The sequence below is a fragment of the Gobius niger genome (assembly GCF_951799975.1).
Source record: "Gobius niger genome assembly, chromosome: 3".
Taxonomy (NCBI): Eukaryota; Metazoa; Chordata; class Actinopteri; order Gobiiformes; family Gobiidae; genus Gobius; species Gobius niger.
In genome coordinates this window covers 34843527-34862940 of record NC_136854.1, presented here as the reverse complement: position 1 = coordinate 34862940, position 19414 = coordinate 34843527, and the positions used below count along the sequence as shown (strand labels likewise).

The window sequence follows — 19414 nt, the reverse complement described above, 5'->3', positions numbered from 1 at the left end:
TTCAGAGTTACAGGAGGCAGGAAAAATGTTGTGTGTGATAAATGTAAATAAGGAAAATGTGTTTTTCTTGCGCATCTTAACAATCTCCAAAATATAAAAACATAGCTGTTGACGTAGTTAAACCTGTCTGAGGTCATAAATTGTTATAGTAATACAGTTATACAGGTATAACTATTGCCATCAATTTATTATAGTGATTTATTTTGATAGGAATTGCAACTAACAGCTCCATAAGCACCAAACCCCTCATTGAATTTAACTCTGCAGATGGGAACCAGGCCGCGGTGATGATGTGATGAAGAGGGGAATAAAAACCACAATCTCCTGTGTTAAACTGCCAAATGCTACGCTGTTGCATTTTATGGCACCGAAGCGAAAATGATATCCATACAAACATTTGGTTAAAAAGCCAAAAGAGACACATTACTGTTGCTGTGAACAGTTGTTGTCCAAAAGCCTGGAGCAGAGCTGAGCTCCAACACTGTGCACTTCTGATAGTCTAATCGTGTTCCCACAGCCGCCGCTGGATGCCAATTTCACTCCAAAGGTTTTATGAACACGCCTTGACACATTTCATTTTGCCATTTAAAGGAAAAAGTGCAGATTTTCTACAACAGAAAGGTGCCAAACCAGACCACAAGGTGTCTGTGATTTATTAAAACAATGACTTTAGCGTTAAGGAATTGTGGCAATAATCTGCAGAAGTGATGAGCACATGTGTGAACATCTGCAACTGCCTTTGGCAAACTATGACCATAATTATCACAGTAAAAAATACATAGAACAGGCTCTGCTCTGCAGACGGACTGAGAGGCTTCAGGCTGGTGGGGCTTCACTATAAGTCCTGATGGTGTCAGTGAACATGAGCAGAGATTTTCACAAAGTAAAGAATATCTCACTCATATTGACTTCAGGCTGCGCCCCCTGCAGAAGGACTTTTGGTGCTATGTTTAAAAGCAGACACAAAGGTGTAGCTGAACCCCTTAGGCACATAAAATGCAATGTAATGATTGCATAATGACTAAAACTATTTAAAGATAATAAAAAAAGATTGTAGCCTCGCACACATCAAGTGTCATTTGCTTAAAACACAACCTGTTAAAGGCAGCAGAGAATGGTAGATGAACTACATATTTTGTAGCTTAAGCCAAATGTTCTCTTTCCAAAGACTAGAGGAAACTATTTCTTTTTATATATAAAACAGGCATCTGTAAGTTTTAGAAAATAACTATATTTAAAAGTGATTTTAGTCTTGGATTGTGGAAATGTTGAGTGAAATAAATATATGTTTCTTGATATTTTTTTTATTAGGTCCTTTGAATATTTAAGCTACAGTCCTTTCCTCTTACTGTTGCTTAAAATGATATAATTCTCAAACAACCTTTCTGTATTTTGTTATTACTCTGTTATGTTTACAGTAAATAAAATACTCTCTGCATGTGGACTGGATTTGGGTTTGGACAACATTGTCATAATTACAATGAATAAAAAATAATTTGAAAACTGAACCATGGATAACTATTCCCATTGTAACTGTTTAAATAATGAAATGTACACAGTGTATGTCAATAAAACGAATACAAATCTAAACAAATGTCTGTCTTTGTGTGAATTGAAACATGATAATATGTGGATAAGCCAGATGCGTGATGGGTAAAACATGCCACGCACTTACACAGTGAGACTTGTATGCAATGGTCGTAGTCGTCCACTGCCTTCAATAACTGCATCTTCAGAAAACAGATCAGATACCGCTCTGGGGAAATAAACAGGAAATACACTTCAGTATTCATTGAAAACATGCTTTTGGGCTTTGTATGACGAAATGGTGGCACTAGTGACATAAATAAAAATGTTTATGTAGCACCATTTTGGAAGAAAGACAAATTGTGTAAGTATTGCACTTGCAAATGGATCTGTGATTTATGTTTCTGATCAAATGATTATTGTTTTTGGTAAAGCTCAATATCACAACAGTTTCCTCACAGGGCAGCACAAATGTTACTGATTTACCAACAGGAACAGTTTGGGTATAAGATATACATTTCAAAATCAAGCTTCACTTCACTGCAAATTATAAACATGTTCAAGACCATTAACCTTTGAGAGAAGAAACAACAAACGACAAATGATTTTCAGATGTTTGTAGAAGGACATTGTTCAGCTCAAATCACTGCAGTCATTTTTAGTTTGCTACTTTGATACCGATCAAATTCTACCAATATCACAAAAGGACTTTCCTCACAGGGCCGTACCGGTGGTTGCAAAGTGGCAGCACAATCAAGGAATTGTGGTTCATTAATTGCGCAGCCACAAAGCCACCACATCCTTTTTATTTTCAGCACAGTATGAAATCTATCAACATTTGACTACACAATGTAGAATTTGGGGCTGCCATATTCTTTTCCACTCACGAGAAACATTGCACATGTTGTTACATTATAAAACATCTGACATACCTAGAACATTATGAACGGGTCGGTGGCAGATCATATGCCTGGAATGTGTGCCAAAGATCATTATATCACAATAATTTAGCTGCTAAAAATACCCCAGTAGAGCAAGCTTTCAGCTCTGCTTACTTCCACTGTGTGCCTCTATTTTGGTGAGTCTTACAGGCTTAAGGAGCGGGTATGAATCTACATTACAAGAACAGCTTTGCAGGTTCCTCCTTGATTGATTGAAAATGTGAAAGGACATGTTCTGCCCCTCAGTTCGCAGCTATGCCCCGAGGCCCTGCGCTAAGCCTTTAGTAGCTCAGAGCAGCCATCCACAGGTGTCCAAATCCAGGCTTCACTGCAAAAAAGGAAAAACCTACAACCTACAGCTAAAATTACTTAAATTTAGAAGATTATTGTTTAGTGCTTTATGAGCTTGACATGTTTATTAAAGGAAGGCCCTTATTTATCACTTTCCACACTTGGTAAGGGTACTTTTGTAAGATGAGGGTGTACTTCATTGTCCATGATAGGGCTGGGGCAACACATAAAGAGTAGTCGGCTGCTGCCTTCTCTCCAATCATCAATCACACTTAAGCAAGATGGGTGAAGTGTTAAGCCCGATGGCACAGCATTAAAGGCATTAAACCACCAAGTCGTTCTCATCCAAATTTTGTGTATTTGATTCTTTTATGGTAAATGGTCTCAACTAATACAGCGCATTTCCACCTACAAAGCGCTTTACAGCAAGGGTCCACAATGACAGTGTGCAATTTCAGGAGGTGGGATTCGAACCCCCGACCTCCCGATCATGAGACGACCCGCTCTACCAGCTGCGCCGCTGTCGCCCTTATTTGGTTGGGACTGGGCATGTTACACATGGATGTAAACATGCCACGCCAGATAATTTGCATTCTTTGTCCCGTATTTGCACTCAGAGACACACTCTTATTTCTACAAAATTAAGTGTAATTATGTATATGTTTTTACTTAAAGTGATAGTCTGTAAGTTTGAAAAGTGAGGAGTGATAGGGTGAAATGTGAAAGTGAACTCCTCACCACTTTGACCAGAAAGTCCTTCTTAGTTTGCAAAATGAGGAGAGCAGGAACAGAATTTTGAAAGTAAACGATCAAGCTCCTCCCCCTCCCCTCCTGATGGGAACCCTCTCAGGCTGGTTCACAGGAAAAGCTCGTCTCATTGGTCAACGCGGGAGGATACTACACTCTGATTAGCTGCAGAAATCTGGGAAGGAGGGACTTTGCAAAAACTTATTTAGGTCTATTTGTACTTACTTCACATCAAAATGCAAAACCAGGCGGTCGATTTTGCACATTTTAAAACATTTGTAAAACATTTATACTTCCAGACTATCACTTTAAAGAAAAATATTCTAAAGTAAAAAAAAAAGAAAAAAAAGCAAAGTAAATATGTCTAAAACCCACTCAAAAAGAATCTTCAGAGAAGTTTTTAAAAATAGCAATTTCTTTTTTGCAGTGAAAATGCTGCACATGCCGAGCTTTGCACTCGCTGCAATGATAACGGCGCTTCACACCTGCACATATGATAACAACAGTGTCCAAATGCATAAAATACAAAACACAGGTCAAGCAGAAATTGCCTAAGCCCTCAAGTGCGCAGTGTAAACAGAACCAAAATGGGGTCACAATGAACACAATCAATTAACGCACCCCAAACAAGTCGTAGTGGGCCTGAATGGTCAGTGTTCGCTAAATCCCACAAGCTTAAGTTTGTTATTTTATAGGGAGCACACTATTACAACTACTGACCTGGGTCGCTCACGAACAATACGGACAAGAATGCAAAGTATTTCTCTTTTAACAACAAGTCAACGGTGAAAAGGACGGCCTTAGTTTGCACGAAAGCTTAAGAGCAGATGAAGCAGTGTTGATGCCCCCCCTGAAATGGTGACATAATTATTCTTTTATGAAATTTGTATGTAATTGTATGACTTGTAGTACAATGTCTTGGTTTGTGGCGTTAGTTCGTATTCAGCCGTGTACTTGATGAAGGGAAAGCCGCACTGCTATTGTAAATTTAGGAAAGTAAACATCTTCTTTTTAATGTTGAAAGAAAGATCTTGTGTGTTATTGTACATGTTTGTGTCGTTGTTTCATGTGGACCCCAGGGAGAATAGTTATTGCTGCAGTAATAACTAATGGGGTAATAGGGATCCGTATTAAAGATAAAGATAAAGATCTTACAGAAGATGCTATATGGCTATAGCCCAAAAGGGGTGATACCGTGATAGTAATTGATGACAACAAAGACAAACCTATAGCCTGATAGATTTAGCTGCACTCATACAACATATAGAGGCTGCAGCTGCAGGTTCATTGGATTGAGCACACACTATAAAACCCAATTTATGGCCATAACTGTCTATTTCATAGGCTGCTATAAATCATAATAATGGGCACATATTCCTAAAAATGAAATAAATAAATGATGTAATTATTAAACTGGTCAAAAGATGACCATTATGATGTACTACAAATGAAACAGAATGCTACTTAGTGATTTTACTGCATGACTGCTGAATTATTGCTACAACAAGGTCAGGTCTGTGCATAACATACATACATATTACATACATATATATACACAGTACAGGCCAAAAGTTTGGACACACTTTTTAAGTCTTGGCTTCTCATTGAAGGCGTTAAACTATGAATGAACACATGGGATTATGAAGGAAACAAAAACAGGTGAATTTAGTCCCACTGAGATTAAGAATCTCTTTATCAGGGGAGTCCTGGCCCCAGAAGGGAGTCTATTGTACATGTTTGTAGTGCTAGGGGAAAGTACCTGGAGGAAACCTACGCAGACACGGAGAGAACATGCAAACTCCACACAAAAAGGCCCCGTCCAGGTGGGAGCGCTAACCGCTGCGCCAGGCGAAATAACTCCAAATATGTTTAATATTCTAAATTCTTCTAAATTGTCGGCCTTAATTCTTGGCATTCTCTCCGTGAGCTTCATGAGGTCGTCTTCTGAGATAGTTTTCAACATGTTTGAGAAGTCCAAACCCTTTCTGTGACGACATCGTGAAGCTCACTGAGCAAATGTTAAAAGTGTAAAGCAGTAATCAAAGTGACCATTTGGAAGAATTTGTGTCAACATTTTTTTGGTGTTTAAAACACAAATTCTGTATGTGTTCTTGTATGTGCTCATAAATGAACGTCTTCAATGAGAATCTACCATAGGAACAGTTTTGAAATGAGAGCAAAAACGAATACATAAAAGAACATTGGCCTGTACTGTATATAGGTGCTCGTCATATAATTAGAACATCATGAAAAAGTGCATTTACTTCTGTTATTCAACGTAAACTGTGAAACTAATATATGATATTCTCATTACATGTAAAGTGACACATGCAGCCTTTATTTGTTTCCATTTTAATCATGATGGCTCAGCTTGTAAAAACCTCGGAAAATGTGAATATTTTGAAAAAGGACTGTGAGCCATAACAAACAAAGGCTACACATCTCACTTTGCATGTAATGAGTCTATATCACATATTAGTTTCACATTTCAAGTTGAATAACAGAAATGCACTTTTTCATGATATTCTTATTATATGACCAGCCCCTGTGTATAAAGTTCTCCCTATAATTCAGCCGGCATGCAGCAATTTGACAGGCTTGATTATGTTATGCAAATTGCAATTCAAATCGATTGACAAGTTGAGTTTAAAACGTGTTGTTATCCCAAACCTGTTATTCAGTTTTGACATGTTTTGCTCATTATGAAGGAAAGTAAAGGTGTTTCAATGATGATCTGCTCCCGTGTGCAATGTTTCTATCGGGATTGTAATGAAGGCTGCAGCGGTGACAGCTCCTCTGGCTTCAGCATCAGTGTTGAGCAAAAAGCAAAGGCAGTGTTGTAATGAGCGGAGGGTGGGGGTGCAGTTCTGGAAGATTCTGCAGGAAATCTTACGAGTGGACCCCATTTTATCGTTTATTGTGGGGGGCCGCTTGTGTCGCTCAGCGGTGCAAACCGACACTAAGCTTAACCTTCTCCGTAGTGGGGACTTTCAGGTGAGTTTGTTTGTTGCGCTCTCACACTTCACCCTTTTTGCGGTGTTGGATCAAAATCGATGCGGGATCTGGGAAATGTCTTTCTTTCTTAGGCTTGACGTTTCCTGCACATACTATTTTTACAGATGCCATTTTTCTTTTCACAGAGGCAGCTAGCGTTTACCAGCTAACTAGTGCGTGCGGTTTTTTTTTTGACACGATGATATATTACCCACCTGGATTAACAAAATAAACAAGTGACAGCGGTCGTAATGTTGTAATAACAAGGGCGAGTTAAGTGCCATCGCGGTGAGAAAGCAAGCGCGAGCGTCTATTAAAGCTCGTGTTATCTTAGCAGCTGTGGGCTAGCATTGATACACTGGATAATATTGAGATATATAACCTAGTTAGCACCGGAGTGTCTAATTCACACTTTGACCTTGATTGAATCGATATGACGTTTCGGATGTAACTACTGCGAATCTCGTAAAACTTCACCGGCATTGATACAAGCCGTTCCCCAGTCATGAAATTGGCGTTTGTGCGCATCATTCTTTGCAGGCTGTTATATTGTGACAGTATGCTAATCATGCTAAAGCTAGTTAGCCCCAGTCCCCTTGTCTGCACCCGCAGCACCGGCATCTCTTTTGTTTCTATGCTCCCTCACCTTTCCCTTTAAAGACGGAGCTGTCAAAGTCGAACTGATAACAAAAACTTAATGCCAATAAAGTTGTCGCACTTTGATAAGAGGCTGTGGTCCTTTTGAGTGAACAATCATAACTTGTGTTAGTTACATTTTTAGATTTTTAGGGAATAGCCAACTTTTTCTTTCAGCCTCCTAAACACATATCGTTTTAAATGAGTATTATATATTAAATTCAACCTTATCACGGACTCGAGGTCCAAAGAGACAGAGGGACACACTGGTCAATATGAAATCAATTTACAATACAGGAGGTTATTATGAAATTTTATATTATTTAAAGTAATAAAATGCCATCTTGTCATCATCGTTCGGGAAATTCTCCAGTTACCATGGAGACCGTCCATCTTTGCGGCTGTTAGCATACATTTCCGTTGACTAACATTAGCTAAAAACAGTATAAAAAGTGCAGATAAATACATCTAACTCACTGTGGTGTCCAAGTGTTTTAATGTGAACAATAACTCCAGTATTTTAACTTTTAAAATCTATTAGTTTACAATTGCTGCTAATCCCATAATGCTTAGCGATATGACATCACAGCCCAAACATATGAAAAAAAAGGGAAACATAGTTCTGTCATTGTATGCTTTAACTCGACCCCTCTAGCTCTTCTTTTGTTATGTGAAGCCAACACAAAACTCTGCACTCCTCACGCGTATCTATCATCCACAGTGCCAATGACTGGAATAGACTGATACCTACGTGTCCCTCCAAAGATGTCAAGTAAGAGTGTTTTAGTACTTTTGTGTGGCAGCTCTCTTCGTTATTCATCTTTACAAGTATTTCATTCTCAATTTTTAATGTTGTTTTATTACCAAAATGCTGTTTTGTTTTTTTACTGAACACTAACAACCTGTCTAGGAACGCTGCAAACCTTCTAAAACATCTACTATATTGTCTGTCGGTGATGTCTGTTTTTATTTTCTCCTCACATCAGAGAGGCCATCCTATGCTCCTCCCCCACCCCCCGCCCCCGCCACTGTAAGTATCCCTAATTCAAGTGACAATAGAAATACCTTTATATCTATTATATCTGTTAATACAGTTTATGTATACAATTTAGCTTTATTTCACAAGCATTGTAGAGTGACGCATTACTGCTTCATGTTTTTGATAGTCCTGCAGCATGAATGTGCGTGTGCTACTGTGCTTATAAGGCATTTCACATTGTTTATCTGTATGCTATTGTTATTCTTTTGATGCCATTTCTCATTTGTGTTTCTTTGTTTCCATCAGCAAATTCCCAACACCCCCGGGTTTGTGGGGTACAATCCTTACAGCCATCTGGCCTACAACAACTACAGACTTGGCGGGACCCAAACCACCAACAGTCGAGCAACGGTACGCATACAGTATTGCACATAGTATAATGCACATACAAGAACAGGAGATTAGGCTGTTATGACTCCCCGGGCAATGGGGTTATCCAAAAGGTTGTTTAAATCAGACCAGTTCTCTAGTTTGGCTTTACCCAAAATGAAAAGTTTCTTGATCAGAGCATCAAAATAGAGACAAAAAGGAGGATGAAAAACGCAACAAAGAAGTAACAAAAATGTGCCGGAAAAGCAACAATAACATAATAAAAAAGCGTCAAAAAGCGCCCAAATGGGGATAAAAACAAGGATTGAAAATACAGCAAAAGAGCAACAAAAACATGACTAAAAAGTGATAAAAAGCAACAAAAAAAGAGCCACAAAAAGCCACAAAAGAGTGACAAACAAGAGATAAAAATTCAACAAAGAAGCAACAGAAATGTGCCAGAAAAGCAACAAAAACACAATAAAAAAAAGCGTCAAAAACACAACTAAAAAGAGTGACAAAAACGTGACAAAAAAACACAGAAACAGGGGATAAAAACAAGGATGAAAATATAACAAAAAACAAAAAAAAGAACAACAAAAACATGACTAAAAAGTGACAAAAAAGCAAAATAAAAAGAGTTCCAAAAAAGAGATAAAACTGTAACAAAGAAGCAACAAAAATGTGCGAAAAAGCAACAATAACACAATAAAAAAAGGGTCAAAAAAACAACTGAAAAAAGACAAAAACATGACAAAAAAAGCGCAGAAGCGCAGGGATAAAAACAAGGATGAAAATACAACAAAAAAGAGCAACAAAAGTGATAAAAAAACAAAATAAAAAAGAGCCACAAATGAGCGGCAAAATAGCAATAAAAACCTGCTAGAGAAGCAATAATAACACAATAAAAAAGTGACAAAAACGCCACTAAAACGTGACAAAAAGTGATGAAAACATGACAAAAAAGCGATGAAGAAAGCAACAAAAAATTACCAAAACAAGACAAAAACGTGACATAAACGCAGCGACAATGCAACAAAAAAGTCACGATCAGTTTTCTAGGACTTAGCTTTCAAATGAGGCGCAACTCTGTAAGCTCCAGTCGAGAAGCTTTAAGATTTGGGTAAAGCTGCGCTGGAGAAAAAGCACTCGGTTGAGGCTAATAAGAGGTTAATTCATACAAGAAAATACTTGAGCACCACGAAGTTGCATTACGGCTTACAAGCACTTCGAATGACTGGATAAAAACAGAGAAACATAAGAATAGCAGAGGTTGCTTCTTTCATATTGCGGACGGCAGACTTACTAATAGCCCTTCTGTGTGTATTCAAATAGCACCTGCCGCTCAAGGTCTGCCTTTCTTACAGCCACATTAAGAAACTCGTGCTTAAGTGTTGCCATGGCATTACAGGCTTCTGCTCGGCACGTCACTGGCTGCTGAGCGCTAACACGGCCGCTGCATCCAGGCTGTGGTTGGTCGAGCAACAGAAAAAACCTAAGCCTAGCAACATGATTGATGCCATTCAATTTCGGAAGATTAGAACAATGTCAAACTTTGTGTATTGTATAAAAAAAAAAAGTTTTGGAAAAAGTACAACCCATTTTTTGTTGTTGCTTCGATACAAATTGTCCAGATTGTTTGCTAGCTTATATAATGTATACCCTTTGACTTTAAAAAAAATCATAATAGTGAAAATGATAAGTCGTCTTGATCCTACTTTGCAGAAGGTGATTCTTATGGGTCACATACATTCACATACAAATTCTGACTGCTTTTTGATCATTTTACTTTGTATTTCCCTCTGTAACCATAATGTGTTTTCTTTTTGGAACCAGAACTCCTCTGGAATAAATATCCCAAAGCCACCCAAACCACCAGACAAGCCTTTGATGCCATATATGAGATACAGTCGTAAGGTAAGTGCCCGTTGTGTTTTGGTACATTTTTGCATCATCATTGTGCTTTGTTGGAAGAAAGTGGTGACTTGTTTGACAAATTCAGACACTTAGACATTAGTGATAGCTTAAGGTTGGTGTGACGGAAGAATAAAGACGGATTTAGCTAGTCCAGGCCACATCACGTAGTGGGGAGTGATCAACTTGGTGATGGAGCTTAAAGCACACGGCCTCCTCTGGTTTGTGACCTCTCTGCAAAGAGATAACTACTTATAGCCCCCCTCCAACCCAACCCAACCCCACACCCATGTCTGGTTCTCATCACCAGGTTTGGGATCAAGTAAAAGCCTCCAATCCTGATCTGAAGCTATGGGAAATTGGGAAGATAATCGGTGGCATGTGGAGGGACCTCACTGATGAGGAGAAACAGGATTATTTGAATGACTACGAAGCAGAGAAGGTTGGTTGTTTTACAAAGGGGTGTGTATGGGGTTCTTCTCATGGCCAGTAGATGTGTCTCCAGCAGTTGTGGGTCCCTCCAGTCATCATCCCTTCCTCTGTAGTCTGCATCTGTCCTGTCGTAGTTTATCAAGCAAAGGTTTTCATGTTGCCTGGCTTTTCTGTGGTCTCCTCTTTTTTCCCTTGTCATTCCTGTCATCTTTTCCAACCCCTAGATTGAGTATAATGAAAGCCTGAAGGCCTATCACAACTCGCCAGCTTACTTGGCCTACGTCAATGCAAAAAGTCGCGCTGAGGCAGCTCTGGAGGAAGAGAGCCGCCAGCGACAGTCCAGACTAGACAAAGGCGAGCCCTACATGAGTATCCAGCCAGCAGATGACCCAGATGGTAAGACCGCTTAGATAAATGTCTCCCAAGGTTTAGATACAGTCAGACCTGTAATTATGACAGCAAGACCACACACCGCTGTCCAGTCACACACCCTATGTGGCTGTTTTGGGTTGCACTGTCAAAAACAAACAAATTCCTGCTTGTAAGATGGGAAATCTAGTCACTCTATCAACAAAATGTGTCCATGTTAGTGGTCATTCTTAATATAATCACTTGTTTTAGCAACAGGCACATACGCATAACAAATGGAGGGCATTTGAGTTACACCCACGTTTAGGAAATGATGCTGGTTTGACTGGCTTACCGTAGGACATAATGATGCACAGGGGGGAAAAAAACTGCAGATAAAACCCAAATTGCTATTTAGAAACACCCTGGACCATAAAATGCTTGTGTCCCAGTGGGTTGCGCGCTCCAAAGACGGCACGTTCAGTACATTTGGGATTAACGCGATTAAGCTCTGCATGAGGCTACATACTAAAGCGAGTGTTTCACATTAATAACCAGCCTTAAACATTCTTTCTTAACTCCTCTGGCAATTTTTGGCAGTACATGTAAATAATGAGTTCTCTTTTTTTAAACAAAAGTAGCAAGTACATTTTCTGGACCATCAAAATTGCAGGCTATTTTCAAAACGACATGCAGTAGGTTGTTATTTATGTAAAGGTTGCAAAGTTAGTGGTTTGTACTTTAGGTAATCAGGATTAGAAAAGTGACCTGCTTGCCATTTATACATATAGAAGAGTTTGTTCATTTTTACTTAAAACTCTATAATTTGTCAAAATATACGTTTTCTTCTTTTCTTCTGTTTATAGATTACGACGATGGGTTTTCCATAAAGCACTCGGCGGCGGCCCGTTTCCAGCGTAACCACCGTCTGATCAGTGAGATCCTGAGTGAGAGCGTGGTCCCAGACGTGCGCTCGGTCGTGACCACGGCCCGAATGCAGGTTCTCAAACGACAGGTCCAGTCTCTGATGGTTCACCAGGTTTGTACACGTTGTTTTTATAATGTAAAGTGAATTATACTGTTTGTCTCAAAAACATCTGTTTTACAGAGAAAGTTGGAGGCTGAGCTGCTTCAGATTGAAGATCGTCACCAAGACAAGAAGAGAAAGTTCATTGAAGCGACTGAGTCGTTTACGAATGAGCTCAAAAGGGTACTAATCTTTACTTCAGGGAGCTGTTCAGCATATCGACTTCTTTATGTGCTAATCTTATGTGTTCAGCTGCCACCTGCTGCTAAATAGGCTGACAATTCTCATCATTTGAGTGACATTGGAGCTGCATTTGTAAGACAAGATCCTGTGTTGTGAAATCCCAATGTTTACAAAAGGGGGCGCCATTGACTCTGAAAAGTAATGTCTATACTGTGAGAACAGACACATTTATATAGAAAGATGAGATTATGAATCCATATGTTTATACTGTATATTATTGAGATGTTGTAGGTCTGATAACACTGCTGTGGTCTGTCCAGCTCTGCTGCATGAAGGTGGAAGTTGACATGGATAAGATCTCAGCAGAGATTGCTGCAGCAGAAGAAGTCGCCCGAAAACGAATGGCTGAGCGAGAGAAGGACTCGGGAGAAAGAGGGAGCAGAGAGGGGCCTGGCTGTGTTTTAGCCGAAGAAGAAAAACATGTTTGTTCGGCTCATGGAAACAAGTCCCAAAATGCTCCCAGTGACAAGGACGGTGATGATGCAGAGAACAGCTCCACAGACGCTGCAGGTAAGACTGTGGTTTACCTCATCTGTATAGCATGCAACCATTTCTAGGAAGTTAGCATGCAATGCTTTCTTATTATTTATTTTCTTTTATTGTTGTAGGAAAGCCAAAGGCTTCAGAGGAGGTGGAGGGTCATGTAGGCAGCGAGGAAGGGGTGTCTGAGGACAAAGAGAGCGTCCCAGAGGGGGCCATGGAGGAGGGCACCAGCGACAGTAACACAGGCTCCGAGACCACCTCTGCTCAGACTGAAGATGCTCCCAACAGTGAGCCTTCTGAGGGGCTGAGCCGAGCCAGGGCCCACTGACCCACACATGAATGTCTGAACTATAATCTTCAAATAACACATATTGCACAGGTTCATCTCAGATTGTCGAAGTTTATCAAGTATTGCAATTGTTTCAGTGTTAACAAGCACGAGGCTTGTATGTTTAGTTAGACATCATCAAGGCTGCATAAGAAAGGCTGGACACATACAAAGAAGCACTTGAAGCCATTAAACAAGGGTCCTGTCTAAAAGTATTGGCTGCTAAGTGCTCCACAAACAGCCGTGTGAGAGCACTTCACTTGATCCATTTCCATCAGAAAAACCATACAGGCCATGTTTTATCACATATCTTATGTGTTGACAATGACCAGCCACAAAAGGCCAAGGTCAAATTAAATATGATTGTTCAGTGTTAAATTTAACTTTGTTCTTTGTATGGTAATGTTATTGTTGCTTTTATTGTTACTTTTGCATGTTGCAATATTTAAACTGAGTTGACACATTTGTGAAAAGTGAGGTGGCGGTCAACTTTCTTTGTTTACTCGGTATCAGTATTACAGTGGCAGTATTGTCTCAGGAGTTTGTAGTCTTTAGTAGTACTAGTTACTTTGTTATTTATTATCAGCATTTTATTATACTTGTGTAATGGCTGTCCTTGGCCTGAGCCAGGCCCATGGATGAGTGTACCACATGATGAGCAACTACCAGTGTTCTCAAGTTTGCTGACTGTCAATCAAATCAAAAGCAGTATGCTTAGAACAAGTATGTGTTTTATCAATATTGCAATTTTAAAATGAAAACTTTTAAATGTACTGTTATTGTGCGCACAGTGTTACGAGGTTTGCATAAAAAATGAGATTCATGTCATAAAAACAGCTTGAAGAAGTATTATATACATGCAGTCTTAAAAAGAATTTCCTTTTTCATATTTATACCAATAAACTTTTCTACAATAAGATGGCTTGTTTTAATACTCTCTAATCATTTTGAGAAAAAAGTAATCCTTCAGTAGTTATAAACACAACGTTGTACACATTATATATAAAGGCTATTACCTTTGTTAAGTTGCAGGTAGGGGAAGTGGGTTAGACGAGGGGGAACTGTTATGATTTCCTGTTTTCACTACAGGAGTGCCAAGCTTCTCGTCAGTTCACTTTGATCGAACACTGGCTTTGGAGCTATGTACTCTCGACATGTACCCTTTGCAACAGAAATGTTGAAAAAGTTGCTCTTTGATGCTCCTTTTGGTATTAGCTGCATGAGTTACCACAGGGGCACCTTTTTTTGCGGTCGGTACTTTCGGTGAAACCAAAAACCGGTGAGGTACAGGTGTGCAAAAGTCTGTGCAGAATCTGCTGTAAACGTGTGAAGACGAGGCTGGAACTGTCTGTGCTTTCAATGTAGATTAGTCACACGATCCAAATGCAATTAGGTTTGTTGCATTTACCAAATCTGCTACTTGTCCTCTGCAGAAAAAAAAGGAAAGAAAATTGAGCTTGTGTCTAAAAAGTTCTTGCCCTGTAGTTAAGACAACTGCAATAGAAGTGCCATAGTTCAGCAGTTCAGTTTTGAGGGAATTGGTTCAGCCATTGCCTCAAGCAGTGTAACAAAAATATATAAATTACCCACTGTGTCAAAAACAATAAACCCATTTTGGTCAAGAAAAACTTGACTTTAAAGTTTAAAACAATTGCACCTGTGCTCAAGATGTGGTGGTTTTCTTGTCAATGATGTGCGGTTAGCTCTCTCACATGATGCTGTTGTAGAGACTAAGTGGTTGAGTTTGCATGCGATTTTTTTTTTTTTTTTTTACAAATAGGGAAACCACCATCAAACACTGACACTCATCTGCACAGCGCTCACGATGACTTCAATCAGGGGTAGGTGCCCAAAAGACCTCAGACATTCAAACATAAACATTTAATGCATTTCTAATACCATTCATGTTCAGATTCTAACTAACGGAATTATTTAACTTTATTTAACTTTGAAAATGTATTGCCTTTTTAGGTTCACAGTTTGTTACAGCTGTCATCCTATGGCCCATTATCTTTGAGGTATGTAGACACGCATTTTTAAGTAGTAGACCTAGTTGTGTCACATGTGACATGTTGTGTGTACAATGTGACCTATGATATCAAACAGCTCATAATTGTGATTTATCAACAACAACAAAATGCCACAGACTCTTGTCAGTTGTGAAATGTGTAAATTGTGCAAAAGGTAGTCATGACATCAGTGCATCTGGTCAAATCTGATTACAGGTCAGTTAATACTGGGTAATGGTGTGCTCCCAATCCTCCTCAAATTACAGCTCAAGAAAGACAAAACAAATCAGAATAGGAATCAGAATCAGAATAGGTTTTATTGCCATGGTTTGAGAACAGGTTCACAAACTAGGATTTGTTCTCGGTGCAAACGTGCGACATAAAACATATACACAGAATTCAGATAAAAATAAGCTAACAAACTTTTACCTATAAGGCTATAGGGGGCATGCATTAAGTGATAGGGTGATAGCAGCGGATCTAAGTGTGGGCACACCACACAGTGCAAGTGCAGATAACACCTGTGAGTCTGTAACTAAGCTATAGAGACTTGTTTTTAGTTCATGAGTCTGATGGCGGAGGGGGAAAAAACTGTTCAAGTTCTATGGGTCTTAAAAGACCATAGCCTCCTGCCTGAACTCAAAATATGTTCATCCCTGTTTTCTAAAAGGACCAATAAATCTTCAATCTTCCCATCACAACTTCAATTACAAACTTGACTTTAAGGTTCCAAGTCTGAATAAAGTTCACAGTAAATCCTTGTATGTGCAAATAGGGCTACATTGGTTCAGCAGTGATGAAAGATGAGGATATTCTTGCTTTTATATGGTTAAAAAGACCTTATAAGTCTCCACACCTGACTTTTTCACTATGATAACTGAGAATATACTACCATCGGTATGCTAAAAAACTTTAGACACACAAGATGGTTCATAGCCAATTTAGCCAGAATGAGATCTTTAGTCCCAGGCAAAGGCAATTTGTGGCTACTCTCTGTGCTGGGTTGATGGTTAGGCTCACCAGTGGAGACTGGAGAGTTAAAGTTAAGGTGTACTTTATTGTCTTATCTCTTTACTGTCCCTCTGTACAGTTTGAGCCTGAGCACATACTGCCATTGGCAAATGCAGTCATCATGTTGGCTGGGTCCATCAGGATGATAAGATAAGATAAAATAAGATAAGATAAGATATTGATCATCTCACAAAAATATAACTTAAAGGCATTAGAGAGGATTCTGCGGTTTAAGATTTGTCCAACGGCTGTTTGTGTATGTTTGAATAGTGCGCATGCGTCAGAGCCCCCTCCTTCGCATTAGCTCCCTACGTAAGATACGCCTCCGCCGTTGCATTCACTTTGTTGTAAACATACAACTTTATGAGTTTTCTACTTCACATGTTTCTTAAAGAGCTAAGTACTTACTCAACAATTAAACAGAATTTACCTGTCCAGCAGAAGTTTAGCGACCAAAGCATCCGTTTTAAGATTCTTTTGCACCTTCAGGGCACGCCAGCGCTCGACGCAGACGCTTACTCGGCTCCGCTCACTCGCAGTTTCTCTCTTCCTTTCAACCACCTCAAACAGTGGCTTTCTTTTTCGGTTAGGTTTTTCAGGGTTCTTTTCTGCCATTTCTGAAATAATTCTAAATACCAGGAGTACAGAACTAGGTGGTAGTGTATCCGTCGTCCTCGGCGTAATGGCGGACTGCTGGCCAAACTGCGTGAGAGTTACGCTTGGAGCCTGCGTAAATAACGTACTTGGGGCATATACGCTAAATGTTTGATTGACAAACCAGTAGCAAATTTTGGGAACCATAATTACAAGAGTGCCATCGATCAATTAAGTCATTTTAGTTGTATCTGGGAACTTAATTCCTGGGAAAAATCCTCTCTAATGCCTTTAACTTAACAATGGAGAAATTCACTTCCTGATTCATCCATTCTGTTTAACGCAGCCAAATGCCTCTCAGAAAGAGAACAGACAAAAGAGAAAAATATATAGGCCTTTAAAGGTACTAATTGACGTAACAAGGTTCAAGTTTCAGTTTCTAATGTAGTGTTATGTAATGTAATGACTAATATCTACAACAGGGGTAGGCAAGTTTGCTTCGAGGAGGGCCGATTTTCATCATTGCCAAAACACCAAGGGCCGAACCGCACCATCGTAGCTCAAAGAAAAGAACCATTTCCTGTAAATGCCAATGTTGTACGACATATTAGGATGATTGGCCAGCAAACTTAAGAAATACTGACAGAATTTCCCGCATTTCAGAGTACTTAACAGAGTACTAACAGGTATTTGATCTCTTACTTCTATAATAATATTTCTCAAAATCACCTTGGGGGCCAGAGGTTCTGGGCTGGAGGGCCGGATTTGGCCCGCGGGCCTGACGTTGCCTACCCCTGATCTACAAGAACATTAAAGGCCCTATACCTGATCGTGGAGTAAAAATGTAAACTCAGACATTTGTGGAAATCATTAGGTGCATCTAATTATAAAGCTTTGTTTTGTATCCATTTCATATTTAGTATTTCTGTGACGGTGCCCCTGAAAAGTCCCCCTGCCAGTTGTGAAACATATAAACTCATCCCCGTGAAATGGGATGATTGAAACGTATTGTGAAAGTTGAGAATAAGTTGCAACCACAACTAACTATTCAATTTACGTACTTGCTCCCTCCTTCGTTTGTTTGTAATGAAAACAAAAAACAAAAAACAGGCCTTTAACAATACACTATCTTTTATTACAGCTTTGCTCGGCTCAAGGAGAAGAGATGACCACAGAGTCCACAGCCACAGACTACGACGATAACTTAACCTACACAATCGACTTCAGTGGCTACCCTGAGCTGTGTTCGAAGGAGGCCAACCGAAACTTCCGCCAGTGGTTCTTGCCCACCTTCTATTCCATCATCTGCTTCTTGGGCTTCACCGGCAACCTCCTGGTCATCCTCACGTACTTCTACTTCAATCGCCTCAAAACCATGACCGACGTCTACCTGCTCAACCTGTCTTTTGCCGACCTCCTGTTCGTGCTGTCTCTCCCCTTTTGGGCGTTTAACTCGCTGGCCAATTGGGTGCTCGGCCTGGCAGTGTGCAAAATCATGCATACCGTTTATAAAGTGACATTTTACAGCAGCATGTTTCTCCTCTCCTCCATCAGTGTAGACAGGTACTTCGCGATATCCAAGGCCGTCTCTGCCCATAAGCATCGCGCTCGAGCTGTGTTTTTCAGCAAGATCTCTTCAGGCATAATGTGGGTGTTAGCGCTCATATTCTCAATACCCGAAATGACATTCACGACCATCAATAACAACACGTGCACGCCTTACAAAAGCAACAACGACACTCTGCGTGTGAACCTCCAAACTGGTCAGATCATCCTCGCCTTCATCATACCCCTCCTCATTATGAGCTTTTGCTACATCCGCATCATTTTGACGCTGAGCCAAACTAGAGGATTTGAAAGAAATAAAGCGATCAAAGTCATTCTGGCGGTGGTGGCGGTCTTCCTAGGTTGCCAGTTGCCGTACAACATAGTGCTGTTTTGGACCACCATAGTTACTGCAAATGGAGGGACCACTGAGTGCAACAATGAGAACAGTCAGTTCTACGCCACAGATGTCACTCAGTGCATAGCCTTCTTCCGGTGCTGCCTGAACCCCGTCGTCTACGCGTTTATCGGAGTCAAATTTAGGCATGACGTCCTGAAGTTGCTGAAAGACTTGGGATGTCTGAGTCAGGAGCGTTTTTTCCAATACACATTCGCCAAAAGGAAGACCTCAATGCCGACCGAAACGGAGACGACCACCACTTTCTCGCCCTAAAAGCTTCCTTTGCTTTTCACCCATTTGTTAATGTCATACCCGGGGCAACCTGCCAGGAACAGTGGGCGACCGCTGGGCCCAGGTTCCAGATAAAGAGGAGGAACTATAGCTTATAAGACATCATTGTTGTATACTATTATGTCAAATTTTCAAATGGAGGTCTATATTTCTCTCTCTAGATGAATCACTATCTCGGAATGCTGAACTTGATCTTTACTTTTTACAAGATAATGGGTCCAGCTATGGCCCTTAGGTCAGATTCGTGGGTAGTGATCAAAAGGCGCACAGTGGGCCTATGGCTATTCGTCTATTCCCGTGCCACT

General features: G+C 40.0%; 2 protein-coding genes across 3 annotated transcripts; both read left to right on the top strand.

The window, feature by feature from the left end:
• The first annotated feature begins 6320 nt into the window (after positions 1 to 6320).
• LOC306960623 (SWI/SNF-related matrix-associated actin-dependent regulator of chromatin subfamily E member 1-like) lies at positions 6321 to 14156 on the top strand. Of its 2 annotated transcripts, XM_079553081.1 has the most exons (11): positions 6322 to 6500; positions 7858 to 7908; positions 8123 to 8166; positions 8422 to 8526; positions 10321 to 10401; positions 10709 to 10840; positions 11055 to 11226; positions 12045 to 12217; positions 12287 to 12388; positions 12709 to 12958; positions 13057 to 14155. In XM_079553081.1, the coding sequence occupies exons 2-11, from the start codon at positions 7902 to 7904 to the stop codon at positions 13257 to 13259; spliced, it is 1269 nt and encodes a 422-aa protein (XP_079409207.1). In that variant the 5' UTR covers positions 6322 to 6500; positions 7858 to 7901; the 3' UTR covers positions 13260 to 14155. The 2 variants fall into 2 exon arrangements, with proteins under 2 accessions (XP_079409208.1, XP_079409207.1); XM_079553082.1 differs by lacking the exon at positions 10709 to 10840 and having other exon boundaries at positions 6321 to 6500; positions 13057 to 14156.
• An 882-nt stretch (positions 14157 to 15038) lies between these two features.
• ccr7 (chemokine (C-C motif) receptor 7) lies at positions 15039 to 19122 on the top strand. Its single transcript, XM_079552783.1, has 3 exons — positions 15039 to 15100; positions 15231 to 15277; positions 18015 to 19122. The coding sequence occupies exons 1-3, from the start codon at positions 15085 to 15087 to the stop codon at positions 19089 to 19091; spliced, it is 1140 nt and encodes a 379-aa protein (XP_079408909.1). The 5' UTR covers positions 15039 to 15084; the 3' UTR covers positions 19092 to 19122.
• Positions 19123 to 19414: the final 292 nt, after the last annotated feature.

Coding starts and splice junctions, on each gene's coding strand:
- ccr7 (XM_079552783.1), top strand. Junction 15,278..18,014: donor TATGGCCCATTATCTTTGAG/GTATGTAGACAC, acceptor CTTTTATTACAG/CTTTGCTCGGCTCAAGGAGA.
- LOC306960623 (XM_079553081.1), top strand. Junction 8,167..8,421: donor CACCCCCCGCCCCCGCCACT/GTAAGTATCCCT, acceptor TGTTTCCATCAG/CAAATTCCCAACACCCCCGG. Junction 11,227..12,044: donor GCCAGCAGATGACCCAGATG/GTAAGACCGCTT, acceptor TTCTGTTTATAG/ATTACGACGATGGGTTTTCC.